Source organism: Lycium ferocissimum, chromosome 2, assembly GCF_029784015.1.
Source record: "Lycium ferocissimum isolate CSIRO_LF1 chromosome 2, AGI_CSIRO_Lferr_CH_V1, whole genome shotgun sequence".
In the NCBI taxonomy this organism is placed as follows: Eukaryota; Viridiplantae; Streptophyta; class Magnoliopsida; order Solanales; family Solanaceae; genus Lycium; species Lycium ferocissimum.
The window spans coordinates 40,375,138-40,392,145 of NC_081343.1; the positions used below are offsets into that span (position 1 = coordinate 40,375,138).

The window sequence follows — 17,008 nt, forward strand, 5'->3', positions numbered from 1 at the left end:
ATATTAATCTTTTTTTGTGAAATATCCAACGATGAAATTCTTACAAAATGTGTGCTTTCAATTTTTATAATTAATTAAATTAAAACATTATTAATTTGACAAATGTATACAATTACTTTTACAATATTATTTACAAATATGTGATTATTAATTAATATATTTTCAAGAAACAATAAGTATCTTAAATACCTAATTTAATATATCATTCATAAAGGCACATATGTATTCCCTCCAACGCCATACTTTTGCTAGAATACTCATCCAATTAATCATTTTGTGTTTATCTCTACTTCTTTTTTCTCGCTACTTGTAAATGGTAAACCTATTAACTTTTTTCAAGCTTTCTGAGGCATACGTCAAAGTGTCCCCTGTCGCCCAATCTATTTATTATGTGTATGGAAACAATATCAAAATTAGTTGACGACAATGTCACTACCAAACAATGGACGCACATCAAATTAGCTCGAGAAACATTTTGGACAATGTGAAAAAACATTATTTGGATGATCATAGGAAAAAGTTTACTTATTGGAAAGGCATTCAATCTTCTTGATGGGATATTCCACCTATTAATTCCTCTACAGTAGGCTATTGTACATTAGGACGTGATGTGAAGCTGAATAAGTTTTGAAATTCCTTCTTGCAAGGGATGTGACTAGAACCAGTAATCCTACCACAATTTGATCTTCATACCATTTCCCAATTCAACATATAGATGTTGCCTCTGAATTCTTCTCACAAGTTTCTGATATGCATCAGTGATCATGTAGATAATATTTCTCCTCTTAGCCCCTTCAATCAACAAATGATGGAACATGTCTACCAGAGCAGGACATGACCAAACTATCTCATACAACTTTCTCTCGTTTTATCCTCCATGTGTGCAACTTGCACTTTCAAAGCTTTCAGATTACTTGATTATTAAGGGTACTTACAAGCGTATGTACAAGCTTGATCTTCTAAGAGCTAAGGTGTATAAGGAAACCAAGTTGCTGGTTGCTCCATTTATTAGAAGCATCAACCAGGATAGACCATGCTTTGTTTGCCAAACACACTTTCGTTAGGGCAACTGAAAAAAGAAAAGAAAAATGAAAATCTAACTCCAGGTTAACAATTAAGCAAAGATGAAAATATTTTATTCAGAGAGAATTAGAAAACAATCATAACCAAACAGTCAAAGATAACACAGCCTTCACCAAACAGAAAACAGAGCCCACGTAAAGAGATGTACAGTGGTATTTTGCTAAAAAGCAATCGCTTGCTGTCTAACATATAGCTGTCAAGATAATTGTGTTTGGAAACAAAAAAATTCATAATGGATTTGCTGGACTTGTTGGTTCAAAGGTAGAACTTAGAAGTGAAAAACATTTTCTTACTTCTCATAACTTGGGATGGCCATATGTGAAAAAAATCATAAGTTGAATGATCATAATGAAAAAAATTACTTACTGGAAGGACATTCAATCTTCTTAGATTACATTAATTTGTTGTAGTTAAATATTGGGTACAGGCATTATATTATTCTTATTGACAATTGTTACTTCCATCACATACCACAATAATAATCTATCTTTCAAATGATATGATATGAACTAAGCTGTGTTCTACTTTTTCTGTAAAAGAAGTTTACTGTATTAAATTTGTAAGAATAACCTACAACCACTACACTTGGTATTGAAAAAATTACATATTTAATTTGAACAGGTATGGAAGTTATTGTTGAGTTGAGAAAGGCTTGTAATGCTTGACATCAGTGGCAAGACCCTTGATAGATCCAGCAGCTGCAACAAGTGATACGATGAGGCAAGTCCAGCTCAGTATTTTCAGCCATACCCATTTGAAAGAATACTTTGGTATCTTTCTCTGGGCAATGTGCATCTCTATTGGGAAGTAGACAGTTAATGGATAGAACGATGCTGCCCCGATCAAACCTAAGAAGTCATTGAAGAAGGGGAATATCATGGCAATCACAGATGTCACTACAACATATGTTGTTCTCCACACCAACCTGAACAAGTTGACGTTGTATTTAGCGCACAGCATGGAACTTGCACACACGTGTTCAGAGTTGATGAATTTGCTGTCTGGCCATCGCTGGCTGCATCGCGCCTCCACAAACCCATATAAAGGTTGGCAGAAAACCTGGTAAGCTCCGATAAGGTGGACAGCAATGCAGACGTTGGCGAAGTCAATTAGCCAAAAGGGTTCATAGAAACCAAAGCCAGTTAGGAAATTTCCTGGAGCTTTGTTTCCAAAGGCTGCATAGCCAACGGTACCACATAGTATATAGAACAAGGTTGTGGTGGAAACTCCAGCTAGTGATGCTCTCTTCATTACCTTGCTTTCTGGAGGTGATGATCTCAGTGTGTCCTGTATCTCAATGAGAACAGTGGAATAAGCATATGCAAATGCAATATCTCCAATGGCTTGGAAGCTTTTCCATACTTTCTCTGATTCAGATACATCCACCCCAACTACCACCCCTGTTGGGCTTGTCTTTACATGGTGCCCCAAACCTGCAACTTTGGCTATGGAGAGTCCAAGACCTATTGAAGCATAAGCAAAAGACATAACAGCAGCAAGAATTGATAGCCACGAGCTTGTGGAAGTTTGGTATTTGGCTAAGAATTATTTGAATCACCATAAATATGATCATATATACGGTAGCTCTCAATTGAGCAGCTAGTTTCGTGGCCATTTTTGTGAAAGCAATTTGACCTCTGTACCGCCACCATACTAATAGATGCTGTTATTGTGTATCCAATGGTAACTCCGACAAGGTTAGCATATTGTGCAATTCCACACAATGTCACCTTCACACCTCCTAAGTGAGAGCGGACAACGTCCATGTAAGTATAGTTTCTCTTGCCAGAAACAGGGTCCGGAGAACGGTAACAATCGGCAAGAAGTGTAGAAGTGAAGTAAGTTATGAAAGAAAAGGCAAAGAGAACAGCAGGACCAGCCACCCATCCTAATTGAGCTATTGCCCATGCTAGAGATAGCACTCCGGAACCAATAACAGCAGTAATGATGTGTGCACTCGCAGTCAACAAAGTCCCTGTTCTTTTTTCGCGTCCATCATCGTCAAAGTTTTCTTGAACGTCTCCACTTTCGAGCTCCATTGGCACGGACATGGTGTTCTTCTGAAACTCAGGTGCCATATTCAAAGTGTTCTTCCAAGTTTATGTCTGCTAAAGAAGAATCTTGATTCAGAATTTCTTACTCTTACGTGTCTTGTTTTGGTGTAGTACTCATAATGCTTGCTATGCAAGCCTTTATATAACATCACCTATAAATCCTTGTCCTGTTTGATTAAGGATTAAATTACTTGGGATAGAGGTTTAATTTCCTAACATAAACTTCATGAAATTTTTCCTATGGAAAATAGCAAATCCCAATCCAATTGGGTATATGATTGATTACGGTGAGTAGCACAAGTCCTACTATGGACGTGCTTTGCTAACCATTACCCTGGTTTTGCCGCCCTATTCCAGGACTCTTGGCTTAATAATCGAAATTACTCTACTGCACTTTAATTACCTAAAAACGTCACTTACTGGAATAAGCATCCCTTTGAAAATACTTTATAATAAAAATATGATCTTCTGGCACGTTTACTTGGCCTCCAAAACATGGACCCCAATCATGAAAATAGTTTTAGTAGCGTTTGGAGATGCGTTTCATCTCATGATTTCATCTCAAATCCCAAGTCATCCAAAAAGGCATGATTTGGGATTTCAAATTTTTTAGATGTAAAACTTGATCATAAGTTTATATTTTGTAAAAAAAAAACCCATAAAATTTAAATGTAACAATGTTGGTTCGTCTTTTCGGTCATCTGATCGGGAAATGCATGCTTGGTGTGAAGAGATTGTTCGTACCACGTGGGAGAATTATATTAAAGAGTAGTTACATTACTATTAATGTTAAATTTTCCTTTTTATTGAACTAAAGTTTGATCAATTGATGTTGTATTTCTTATAGCGTGTTAATTTTGTTATGAACTATGACTTGCTCATTTGGTAAGATTGTATACGAATTGGTAAATTTTTGATGGGTTTCACAACTTGTGGGGTTTTTTATGTCTATAAGAAAAAATACAACTTAAGAAATCCAAATTGCATGTCCAAACATTTTCCTTTTGTCTTGTTTTCCTCTCTTCTCCTCTCTTGAACGAGGGTCTTTCGGAAACAAATGCCAGCGCTACCTTTCGAGGTGGGGGTTAGGTCTCCAGACACCTCTACCTCCCCCGGACCCCGCATGGTGGGGGATTATCTTGTTGTTGTTGTTGTTGTTGTTGTTGATTTCATCTCGTGATTTCATCTCATGATTTCAAATCATGTCCAAATGGCTCCTTAGAAAAAACCTTATGATAAATGATTTTAATTTAATTCTAAAACATGAAGAAGAATTTTGGAAACTCAAATCACACGTTCAATGGCTAAAGGATGGAGACGTGAACACAAAAAAATCACTTATCCACCATTCAACACGAATCCTCTAAACCATATAAACCTTCATGAGTCATGGCCCTGGAGGGAACTGGTTTTTTTATATGGACAATATTCAAAAATATTATTATTATCCACCTTGACAAACTCTACTCTTGCTTAACTTATATTTTGACCAACACAAACTCCTACAACATTCCATTACTGTCTCACCTTAGAAGATCAACTTACGATTATCAAGCCGCTGACAAACATTGAGGTATACAACATCATTATGTCGTTCAAGCCTTTAAAAGCTCCTGGGCCGGATGACTTACGCCCTATTTCTTTCAAAAACACTATAGTAATGCAAGTTTTGTCATAACACTTTCACTAACTCTAAAATTCTCGAGGATATCAATACTAACTATATCTCCTCAATTCCAAAGGTTAAGAACCTTGGAATTTTACTCAATACATGCCTATAGGCCTTTGTAATACCATATATAAGACCATTGCCAAGATCATAGTTAATTGTATCTACCCTTTGCTACCTAAAATTATAGTTCCACTCAATGTAGCTTCCTATTAGGATATAGGGCTACTGATAATGTTGTCATAGTGCAAGAAGCTTTACCCTCACTATGAAAATCTAAACGAAAGTAGGAAGTAATGATTCTCAAAATAGATTTTAAAAAAGCCTTTGACCCCCTTGAATGATCCTTTATCTAATAGTGTATTTGTCAAGTATTAATTTTTATTTTAAAACTAATTTAACTGTGTAATTACACATGTGCAACCAAACAATATGCTTGTAATTACGTTATGACAAACAAAACAGGCCCTCGTAATTACTATACTGTGTAATTACCACCCTAGTAATTACACCAATTCTATTTACCAGGTGGCTTTCCAAATAGACCCTAAATAATTAACGAAGGTAGGTAGAATGAATTTTGCCGAGTCTTGCATGCGCGACAAAACTTGTGAATAATTGAAACAACACAAAAAGTTGTCAAATCCGACATGACTTGTGAATAAATTTAACAAAATAGACATAATAGCATTTATACTAAAGTTATGCCTAAATCAATTTAACTTGTGAACAAAGAAAGTTTTGCTAATCTAGCAAGAATTGTAAACAATTTAACAAGATAAGTGTTTACCCCGAATTTCAGTAACAATTAAATTTGTAAGTGAGATATAAGATATGTGGATGAACTTTAATCTATTAGGTTAGTATGAAGTGCCAATGGATTTGTTTGTAGCTATATCTATATGTATAGGTGCTTGTGTTGTATGTATGTGTACGATGATTGATGATTTATGCCAAATATATTAAATAATGTTGAAAGGATAAGCAAGCTAAGGAAGAACACCAAAGAATCCGGACCAATATCTTTGAGAGAGAGCTTTTATATGTTTTATGATTACAATGTTGAGATATGAAAAAGAAGCTAACCCCCAAAAGGGGGAGGAATGTTCTCTATTTATAGGTATGCCGTATGGGCCATAAACACAATACAAAGCCTTCATGAATAAAAACCCTAAAAAAGATAAGGTATTACCGTACGGTCTGACACCCGTACGGTCGTTAGTGCAAATAGTAGAACGATTTTATGACGCGGGGCAACCTCACAACATGTTATCCGGACCAACGGCCACGTTGACTTAGACTTGATCTATCCGGACCAACGGACACGTTGAGTTGGGCTCGGCGTATCCGGACCAACAGACATGCTTATCTTGTCTCGGGTCAATTACATCCGGCATGACACCCCGGTGTGAAGAAAAGATCGAACATGCTCGTGCTCATTGGACTTATCCTCGGCTCCGGTTTCACCGGTCACACATTGACCCGGTTTTACCGTATACAATAAGTAGAATGAATATTAGTACTAACATTTGGCACAAGTTGAAAAATACAAGTTGATAACAGTGGCGGATTCAGGATTTTAACTCAGCAGGTTCGAAAAAAATAACAAAAGCTAAATATAAAAAATAATGTTGTTGATGAGAATCGAACCTATAACACTAGAGACAATTTTGAATACCCTGGACTGCTTGAGCTAACCTTTTTCATTTAGTCAAGGTGTTCAAAAGCTAATATATATGCATAAACATAAAAAATCCACCTTATATATACACTGTAAATTTTTGCCGAGGGTGTTCGGGTGAACACCCTCGGTTGGCTCTGCATCCGCCCCTGGTTGATAATGTTCAGACTTGTTTCTTTGGGAAAATGATAAATCCTAAGGCAATACCTGTCTACAACTTTAACCTATCAATCACTCACAATCAATAACAAGTTAACAACGCAAGAATATTTACATTATAACTGATACAAATAAACTACATACATATTTTTATGCTATTACTTGTTTCCGATTCCGATACACACTTGTGTCCATTGTCCACTGGTGTCAATGGAGTTCTTTTGCATGGATAAGCGGATTTAGCTTCTGCCGTGTCGAGTGTGTTTGATGCGGTGAAAGTCATTTTTTGTACAAAAAATGTACGGAAAAGATCCAAATCGCCTTCTACTATACGAAATTGCACGGATATGCCCATCGTTAAAAGGTGGTCTCACATATGCCTTTAACGTTACTTTTTTGGTTACTCATGCCCTTGATTTAACGGAAACCTGACAAAAATATTGGAGGGTAAATTTGTACAGTTTTGCATAGTATAGGAGCATATTTGATCCACTGAAATTCCTAAATATTATGGCACTAAAACAACAATATTGCACAAAATATCATTGCATTGCAAAACATAAAAAACATTTGCAATTACAATCCATGCATCCACCATTACATTACATCTAAATTATACAACTAAAAGATCAAATGCAATTACAACCATCTTTTAAAGATTGTTTTCACAAACAAGAGCACCATTTTCTTTACTAATGATAATATCTTCTTTTTATTTTTCAATTTGTTGATGACCCGGATAGTTCTTTCTAGATATTTTTCGTCTTCCCAGTCCCAATATCTGCACGATAATGCATGCAACAACTGCATATTGGACCAATAGTTCTCATATATTTTTTTTTGTGGTGCACTTTATGCCGGCCAATGATTTTATAGTATTGCATTTTGAAACTCCACACTTTGCTCTCTTATTCTTTCACTTGTTTATGAAATGTCGGAAACTTCGAGTTCTTCAAATAATTGTGGAAGGGTTCGTGTATGTGGAGTTGCTGCACTCCATCTCACATCATGACTTCAAATAATTCTACTAAATTTATGTTATGCGTGGAATTCGCGAAAGGGCCAGACCACATTGAATTTTATGTAAGACCATATAAATGCCTAAAATGTAATATTCTCTATATTATTGTTATCAAAATTTCAGCACTGCGGGAGACGTTTTTTCAGGTGTCACAAGTCTAATGTACGTTATCTCTTTTTCCTTGTGACTTTTTTTTTTGTGGCAGATTTGTAATGAATTTTTTTATGTTTATGTTTTGTGCGACAATTGTTGCATGCAATATCGTGTAGATCTTGGGACTGGAAAGACGAAAAATATCCGGAAAGAACTATTCAGGTCATCAACAAATTGAAAAATAAAAATGATATTATCATTAGTAAAACAATTCTTTTGAAAAGGGAAAATGGTGCTTTATTTGTGAAAACTATTTTTAAAAGATGGTTGTAATTGCATTTGATCTTTTAGTTGTATAATTTAGACGTAATGTAATTGTGGATGCATGGATTGTAATTGCAAATGTTTTTTATGTTTTGGAATGCAATGATATTTTGTGTCATATTGTTGTTTTTGTGCCATAATATTTAGGAATTTCATTGGATCAAATATGCCCCTATACTACGCGAAACTGCACAAATCTGACCTCCAATATTTTTGTCAGGTTTCCGTTAAATCAAGGGCATGAGTGACTAAAAAGTAACGTTAAGGACATATGCGAGACCACCTTTTAACGACGGGCATATCCGTATAATTTCATATAGTAGAAGGGAAGATCTGGACCTTTTCTGAAAAATGTATGATACTGTTTTTTTTCTTCAAAAGTTGGGGTAAGAGAAGGGAAAATTGGGGAGCTGGGAATTACAAGGTGGGGAATCGAACCCCACTAACAAGATGAGAATTTTGAGTACTAAAGACTAAAGATTAATAATAATTTCTAAATATACCAGTAGTAATAACTAACAAGTAGTATGAAATTAAAAATTGAGATCATTACGAGGAGAATGACTTCCGCGCAAATGTGAATGAAGTCATTTTCACTATTTTAACGAAAAATCTTTTCTAATAAGCCAGCATAAAAATGTCTTACCAAACACCGCATTTTTGAGTTGCTGATGGAATATTAAACGGGAACCCCATCTCAATAGGGATGGCCCTTAGGCACTATAATTAGTTAATATTAATTTGTAACTTAGTATATGATCTCTGTTAAAAGAAACCAAAGGGGATGTAGCTCAAATGGTAGAGCGCTCGCTTTGCATGCGAGAGGCACGGGGTTCGATCCCCCGCATCTCCATTTTCTTTTTATTCCTCTAAAGATATATTTCAGCTAGCAAAGACAAGACACAAATCTCAAATTGTAATGTATAAAGCCCGCTTGTCACTTTCACATAACTTCGACATTCATCTTCAGAAAGATTCCTTTATTTTTTACAACTCTCAAAGGATTAACTTTCAAAATTATCTTTGTGCAATTCCCATGAATAAAATTACAGATTTTCCTCATTCTTGGATCCCATTAAATACTAGTGCCAATTAAAACTCCTATAGGTCTTGCAATCTGAAATATGTGCATCTAATTAAGCTGTTCAAACTAAGTTCTTCTGCTTTTCCCTCTTGAATTCACCATAGTCTGAAAGCAAGCTACCATTCACTTTACTCTTTAGGTTCTGCAAGTCTCTTCAGTACCTGTTCAAAATGGCATAGAATTGTCAAGTGCTTCCTTTGTAAATACATAACATTCTTTCGATCTCCAGTTTATGCAGTCGACAAAGGGAGTACGAAAATATTTGCAAAAGGGGATTAACATATATATATATTGACAGTCTAAAATTGCCTACTTTATTTTCCAGGTAACCAGCTCCCACTTATTACAGACGTCGGACAGTTACTTGTAGTTATCTTTTATGTGATCTTATGTTTACTGTCGGTGTATAGAAATTAAACTCTTGAGAAAGATATCAGGTTTAGTAACTAATCGAGTCTGCAACACTACGACCATCTTCGGGGACCAAAGCTAGCATGGGTGGAAGAACAAAGCTAATGCTCATCTGTAATTGACCTTTCAGCCTGCTCCGTGGTCCATCCCTATGGGGGTAAAGAGAGCCTTTTACAGCAAGTGAGAACTGAGATGGCTTCAGCACATCATCCAGCCCCTGACGCTCCCATCTTATCTGCATAACCGTTCTTCCAGTCCACATGATTAATGCATTACAAAACACAATGAACCTATGATTGAAAGAAGGCGGTGAAGATTTGGTTTGACACTTACTATATTGTCGAGTTCAAGAACCTTAGAAACATTATGAGGGACCCCAGGTGAGTACTCAATTCCTTTGGATTTACATCTCAATTTCATATCTATAACTGGCCACCCGGAGATAAATAGGAACTCTATGGGTAGCATGTGAATTTTCCACTCTTCCTGCATGGAACTACTAGTCAAGCGTAACAATTCATGCTGAAATGCAGTAACAGATTGAGCCTCTTGACCTTTTGAAAGAGGAAAAAGGACCTTGTTTTCTTGGATTTGATGTCAAACTAAGACATTATCTGTTATTCATTTCCGCTTTTCTTGTTTTCAAAATCGAGTGTACATTCAGTTCAAACTTCAAACTGTGCCATTCAACGCCAACTGTCGAACCAGATGGCTCCCCAACTATAAGATCAGTTTAGGTTCCACGCATGAAATGAACAGTTGTTTAATCAGATTGTCAAGTAGAAAGGATTAAATGCTTAAAACTGGAGAAGCTTTAAGCTATAATGAATTTTCAAAATATTCAAATGTTGAAGAAGATAACACATGACAGAGAAGACAAAGTTACCCCTACAAAGGAGTAGCATGGGCCTTTTACTAAATGCCCAGGATGGTAAAAAAGTTTATTGGAACGTACACTTAATTACCTTGTGCATTCTTTTAGTAATAACAATCACAAGATCGAAGGACATTCAAATCCGTGCTCGTGCCTTAAATTCCTCTAAAGAAATATTTCAACAAGCAAAGAGAAGACGCAATTCTCAAATTGTAAAGAAGAACCCGCCTGTCACTTTTCGCACATAACTTGGAAATTCATCTTAGAAAAAATTAACTTCCAAAATTTTGGGAATACTTGTCTGGTATCTTTGTGCAATTCCCATGAATAAAATCACAGAATTTCCTTATTCTTGGATACCATTGAATACCAATGTCTTCCCATTAAACTGTTCAGACTAAGTTCTTCTGCGTTTCTCTCTTGAATTCAGCATAGTCTGAAAGCAAGCTACCATTTACTTTACTCTTCATGTTCTGCAGTAGTCCCCTTAGCACCTGTTCAATAAGGCATATATGGGATTATTTGTCAAAGAGCTTCCTTTCAGCCTGCCTAACATTCTATCAAACTCCAATTTATATGGTTGACACTTGACAGTGATAATAAGAAAGTATTTGCAAAAGGAAACAAACTAACTTATATATATACTGACAATGTAAATTGCCTACTACTCCCTCATTTTCAATTTGTTTGAGAACTATTTATTTTTAGTCAGTGCGAAAATGAATGACCTCTTTTCCTAATTTTGGAAATAAATTCACTTTATGAATGATTCACAGCCACACAAATTTTCAGGCTCATTTTGAACACAAGTTTCAAAAGTTTTCCCTCTTTTTTAAATGTCGCGCCCAGTCAAATGGGTTCATATAAATTGAAATGGAGGGAGTATATTTTTTAAATCTTTTATGTAATCTTATGTTTTAGTCAGTGCATAAAAGTCAAACTCTTGCGAAAGGGATCAGGTTTAGTATCTAACCGACTCTGCAACATCTCTACGAACATCATCAGGGACCAAAGCTAGCATGGGTGAAAGAACAAAGCTAATGCTCATCTGTAGTTGACCTTTCAGCCTGCTCCGTGGTCCAACCCTATAGGGGTAAAGAGAGCCTTTTACAGCAAGTGAAAACTGAGATGGCTTCAGCACATCATCCAGCCCCTGAAGCTCCCATCTTATCTGCATAACCATTCTTTGATTCCGCTTTATAAAACACAACAAACGTATGATTGAAAGAATGCAGTGAAGATTTGGTTTATACTTACTATGTCGAGTTCAAGAACCTTAGAAACATTATTAGGGACCCCAGGTGGGTACTCTATTCCTTTGGATTTACATCTCAATCTCATATCTATAACTGGCCATGCGGTCATAAACAGGAACTCTATGGGCAGCATATGAATTCTCCACTCGTCCTGCATGGAACTAGTAGTCAAGAATAACAAAGTATGCGGAAATGCTGAAATGCAACAACATACTGCAAAGAAAAAACCAGCCATTTACTCTATCGACGTTTTAAAGAGGAAAAGTAACTTTTGGGAATGAATGTCAAAATTGAGTATACAGTCCCTATCACTCTTTTTGTTGTCAAAATTCAGTTCAAACTTCAAATTGAGGCATTCATCACTGCCTGTCTAACCAGATAGCCCTAGCTATAAACCAGTTAGATTCCATGCATGAAGTGAACTTCTATTTAATCAGACTGTCAATAAGAAAGGTTAAAATGTAGCATAAAATTTGAGAAGCTTTCAGCTATGTATTTCAAAGCTTTCAATTCTAGAAGAAGATGACAGCATGACAAAAGAAGACAAAGTTAGCCAACAAAGGAGTAGGCATAGGATGGTGAAAAATTTCACTGGAAATTGGAATATTACGTAACCACCTTGTGCATTTTGTTAGTAATAACGATCACAAGGTCCGAGGACATTCCATCTGTGTTCGTGCCTTGGCTAGGTAGCAAAGAGTTCAAAATGAATTTGTGCAGGGCAAAATGAGAGTGTTGAGATAACACCTAGATAGCTAACATACTTAAAGGTTGTAATGATCAAGAGTAGTTTATAATACCTAAAATAGTAAAATTCAGAGGAATAGAGCGTCTAACAAACCTCACTATGGAAGTATAACTAACATGAGACCTACTTGTTACCCCCTATAACTTTGTTTTCCGACCAGATATTATATTCATCAACAACAAATTCAGGTTTACAACTACTGAGTTAGGACGAATATACGATACAGGTCTAAGACCCGTGATCTTAGTAACAACGGACAAAATCTAAACAAGGTAACTTTCATTGGACAATGGCCTTATGAAAGGAAATAACGGACCCCTAACTTAGTGTTTAAGGCCGGAAAGCTGAAGAGCAAAAATTTAGACAAGTAGTGGTGCTCAATTAGCCTTGCATAGCACACAAACAAACAAAAACACAAAGGAGATTAAGACAAAGAATTGAGAATTCATGTCATGAAAATGGACCTTGGACCGTCAACCTCGAAAGTTAGCTCATGATATGAGAATAGTCCGAGACCATATTAGGAACAACAACAGCAACAACAACATACCCAGTGAAATCCCACAATGTGGGGGGTCGGGGGAGGAGTAAAGTGTACGCAATCTTACGCCTACCTCGGAAGGTAGGGAGGACATTTCGAAAGACCCTCGGCTCGAAAGACATGGAAAAAAAAAGTTAGATAAGAACAAGCAATTCAAAGTAGTATGGGAATGAAAGAACGAAAGCGAAAAATCATGGTACAACAGACTGAAAAAAAGGAGTCGTAGCTACCACAGATGAATAAAAAAATTGAAGTACAAGAAATGATAGATTGTAGCATAAAACAAAGGACAAGAAACTATAGGGAAAAACTACGACTACTAGTGAAAAAAGGTAAGCGGGACTACTGCTAGTCTTCTACCCTAATGCGTCCTCCACCCTCATATCTAAGGTCATGTCCTCGGTAGATGGGCCACTCCGTATGTCTGTCTAATCGCCTCTCTGTACTTCCACTCCTACCTCTACCTCTCCCGAAACCGTCCATAGCCAACCTCACACCTCCCGGCACCGGAGCATCGTGTCTCTCTCTCTTTACATGCCCAAAAGAATCGCAACCTCGCTTCCTGCATCTTGTCTCTAAGGCCGCTCCACCTTGTCCGGATATCTTCATTCCTAATCCTATCTCTCTTAGTGTGCCCACGTCCGTATGACGTTCTTTTCCCCGAGCGTAAATTTCATCTTCGAACATGAGAGTTCTTGATCAGTCCGTCCCGTAAAACAAAGTCGGTCCTAACCGCGCTTTGTAGAACTTGCCTTTAAGTTTTGCGGCACCTTATCACACAACACTCCCACAGTGAGCCTCCATTTCATCCACCACACTTTCAATACGGTATGCGACATCATCGTCAATATCCCCATTTTCTTGTATAATAGACCCGAGATACTTGAACCTTTCTTTCTTTGGGATGGCCTGGGTACCAAGTGTCACTTCCACGTCATCCTCATGTGGTATGTCACTAAACTTACACTCCAAGTGTTCTGTCTTGGTCTTACTCAACTTGAACCCTTTAGACTACAGAGTTTGTCTCTAACTCTCCAGCTTAGCATTAACTTCACTACGAGTCTCGTCAATCAAGACTATGTCATCCGCGACTAACATACACCATGGCACCTCACCTTGAATTTTCTGCGTCAGTCCATCCATCACCAAAGCAAATAAAAATGGGCTAAGAGCTGATCCCTAGTGCAACCCCATCATAACTGGGAAGTGTTCTGAGTCCCCTCCCACTGTCCTTACCTTGGTCTTGGCTCCATCATACATGTCCTTAATTGCCCTAATGTACGCCCACAGTACCCTCTCCCCAGTCTCCAAGCATCTCCCGTAGAACCTCACCCGTACTTTGTCGTAAGCCTTTTCTAGATTGATGAATACCGTGTAAGTCTTTCTTCTCTCTCCTTATCTTGCTCCACAGCCTCTCGCAAGATTTAATAGCTTCGTAGGTTGAGCGCCCCGGAATGAATCCGAACTGGTTCTTTGCAATAAACACGCCTCTCCTCTCCTCACCCTCATCTCCACTATCCTTTCCCACACTTTCATAGTGTGGCTTAGTAGCTTGATACCTCTATAGTTGTTGTGACTTTGAATGTCACCCTTGTTCTTATACAAAGGAATCATTGTACTCAACCTCCATTCTTCTGGCATCTTCGTCGTCTTAAAAATGACATTAAACAACCCAGTCAGCCACTTCAAACCCGTTCTGCCTACACTCTTCCAAAATTCTCCAGGAATCTCATCAGGCCCGGTCGCCCTTCCCCTACGCATCCTACGAACAACACCCTCAACCTTAATACTTCTACAATACCCAAAATCGCAAAGACCTCTCAGAGTACTCCAAATCTCCCAATATAATGTCTCTGTCCCCTTCTTCGTTCAAGAGTTTATGCAGCATGATCGCCATCTCCGTCTAACGAGAGCTTCCTCCACCAATACTTTGCCATCCTCATCCTCGACGCAGCCACCCGATCCGTACTCACGCAGACCTCATCTCCTGTCTTAGCCGCCGGAACAACTTCTTGTCCCCGCTTTTGTCTTCCAATTCTGCATATAGACATTCAAAAGCTGCCATCCTTGCCGCCGAATTGCCTCCTTTCTCGCCATCCTATATCTTTCCCGATTTGTCCGCTTCTCCTCCTCATCCTTGCTATCTACCAACCTCGTATACGCTACCTTCTTTGCTTTCACTTTCCCTTAGACTTCTCCATTCCACCAGCAGTCCCCTCGGTGCCCACTACGGCACCCTCTCGAGACCCCCAATACCTCTCTAGCTACTTCCCTAATCCAACCGGCCGTCCTAACCCACATACTACTCGCATCCCCCTACTCTCCTAAGCCCCCATAGCCATCAACTTATCCCCCAACTCCTGGGCACTAGACAAAGTCAAACTCCACCACTTGATCCTCAGCCGGTCATCCACGACCCTCTTATTCTTCTTCCCCTTGATCACCAAATCCATCACAAGGAGCTTATCCTGGGTCGTAAGGTTTTCACTTGGAATGACCTCGCAGTCTGTACAAACTCCGTATCATCTTTTCTAAGGAGAAAAAAAAGTCTATACGTCCCCATTTACGGAGAGGTAGCCAAAACCTCCTTCTTCGGACTCGCGACCAATCCAAAAGCTTTTGCAAAATCCAGTGAGACTCCTCCTCAATGTAGCCAAAACCTCCCACGTCACCCAAGGCGCAACATCTAGTGAAAAATAAAAAGACAGCCTGGTGCACAAAGCATCCCGCGTTAGCAGGGTCCGGGGAAGACCGCACTTCAAGAGGTGTGTTGTAGACAGCCTAACCTAATGCAAGCAATAGTGACTACTTCCACGGCTCGAACCCATGACCTATAAGACGTTACATCTAGTGCTTGGACAAATATAAAAATGGGGGCTCACCCTAAAAGATAAGGATTGCCAAGACCATATAAGAAGACGACCTCAACCAATGTGGGACATTTAACAGTTTTTTTTTTTTGAGAAGGTAACATAATGTGGGACATTTAACAGTTCATCATACCTCGTTTAGTTGGTGGCTCCTTCTTTTGTCGGGAAAAATGGCCTTGAACACTCTAGGCTTATTCTCCAGATATCTATCAAAGGAAGCCTGCAATTTCAATTATTCAACTTGCATGACTCTCACATTTATGCATGAGTTTATGTCAATACATTAGATAGATTTATAACTTCCATTAGTAGTGGAGGGCTACATAAGATTGACAGACTAATTAAAAATAATCGAACTTTAATACAATTGATTAATTAATAAAACAGACTCAATTTAAGTTTGAGGTGAAATTAATTGATTTATATGTACAGAATGCTTATGGAAGAGAAATTGAAAAGAGGAAATAGTTACCCCAGGGATTTCATAGAGAGGAATATCAGTGCTAATTCTGGAAGTGTAGGTTGTAGCATTACTTATCATCTGTGATTTTACGATTAATGGCTGTGACCTCCATTTCTTGCTCCTTTGCTCTGCCTGCAAGAACAAGAATCCTCCTCCCTTCAATTTGGGCACCAAAAAATTGTTGTAGCATGAACATGAACATGAACATGATGTTTGAGCTGCTGCAACTTTCTCCATACTTATGTTTTCTTTGATGACTACTAATTGATTGCTCTTATTTTTGATGGTTTAGACAAGGACTCATCCACTGAAATTGTGTAGAGTGATGGACAGTTGGAAAAGGAAAGAAACAACATATGGACAGACAGCCATATCTACATGTGCCTTTTTTGGTCCGACGTGGCAACATGTCAGTGGTATCACAGTTGATTATGTGTCCACTGCTGCGTTTCATCAAACACTCTCTTATTTGTGGAGTTAAAAGTAATCGAAAAATAAAAAGATAAAAGAAAAGGAAGAAGCAACAAAAGATGATAAACGAAGTGGTCAAAGGAATTGTCCTCTTTCGACCAAGTTTAATGAACGTCCTGCTAGCTAGAGTCAATATGTATAGCAATTGAACAATGATTAAAATATTACTCCCTTGTATTAAAAATAAGTTTCTACTTAGTCTATGT

The 17,008-nt window shown here is 37.8% G+C and overlaps 1 protein-coding gene, 1 non-coding gene and 1 pseudogene across 3 annotated transcripts; 1 reads left to right on the forward strand and 2 right to left on the reverse strand.

Annotated features, from left to right (window-relative positions):
• Positions 1-1,713: 1,713 nt before the first annotated feature.
• Positions 1,714-3,189, reverse strand: LOC132048043 (amino acid permease 6-like; annotated as a pseudogene).
• A 5,675-nt stretch (positions 3,190-8,864) lies between these two features.
• TRNAA-UGC (transfer RNA alanine (anticodon UGC)) lies at positions 8,865-8,937 on the forward strand. The gene has a single exon. It is a non-coding gene; the product is annotated as a tRNA-Ala (tRNA).
• A 1,647-nt stretch (positions 8,938-10,584) lies between these two features.
• Positions 10,585-16,691, reverse strand: LOC132037468 (uncharacterized). Of its 2 annotated transcripts, XM_059428005.1 has the most exons (5): positions 16,341-16,685; positions 16,002-16,088; positions 11,711-11,860; positions 11,427-11,624; positions 10,585-10,947 (listed from the first exon to the last, which is right to left on the reverse strand). In XM_059428005.1, exons 1-5 carry the CDS (start codon positions 16,566-16,568, stop codon positions 10,846-10,848), a joined length of 765 nt encoding a protein of 254 aa, XP_059283988.1. In that variant the 5' UTR covers positions 16,569-16,685; the 3' UTR covers positions 10,585-10,845. The 2 variants fall into 2 exon arrangements, with proteins under 2 accessions (XP_059283988.1, XP_059283996.1); XM_059428013.1 differs by lacking the exon at positions 16,002-16,088 and having other exon boundaries at positions 16,341-16,691.
• Between the last annotated feature and the right edge of the window lie 317 nt (positions 16,692-17,008).

What these genes read in the sequence shown, in the direction of transcription:
- LOC132037468 (XM_059428005.1), bottom strand. Translation starts at nt 16,568, where the DNA reads ATGGAGAAAGTTGCAGCAGCTCAAACATCATGTTCATGTTCATGTTCA. An exon ending in CTCTCTATGAAATCCCTGGG is followed by an intron (nt 16,089 to 16,340) that starts GTAACTATTTCC and finishes TTGAAATTGCAG; the next exon opens with GCTTCCTTTGATAGATATCT. An exon ending in AGGTTCTTGAACTCGACATA is followed by an intron (nt 11,625 to 11,710) that starts GTAAGTATAAAC and finishes ATGGTTATGCAG; the next exon opens with ATAAGATGGGAGCTTCAGGG.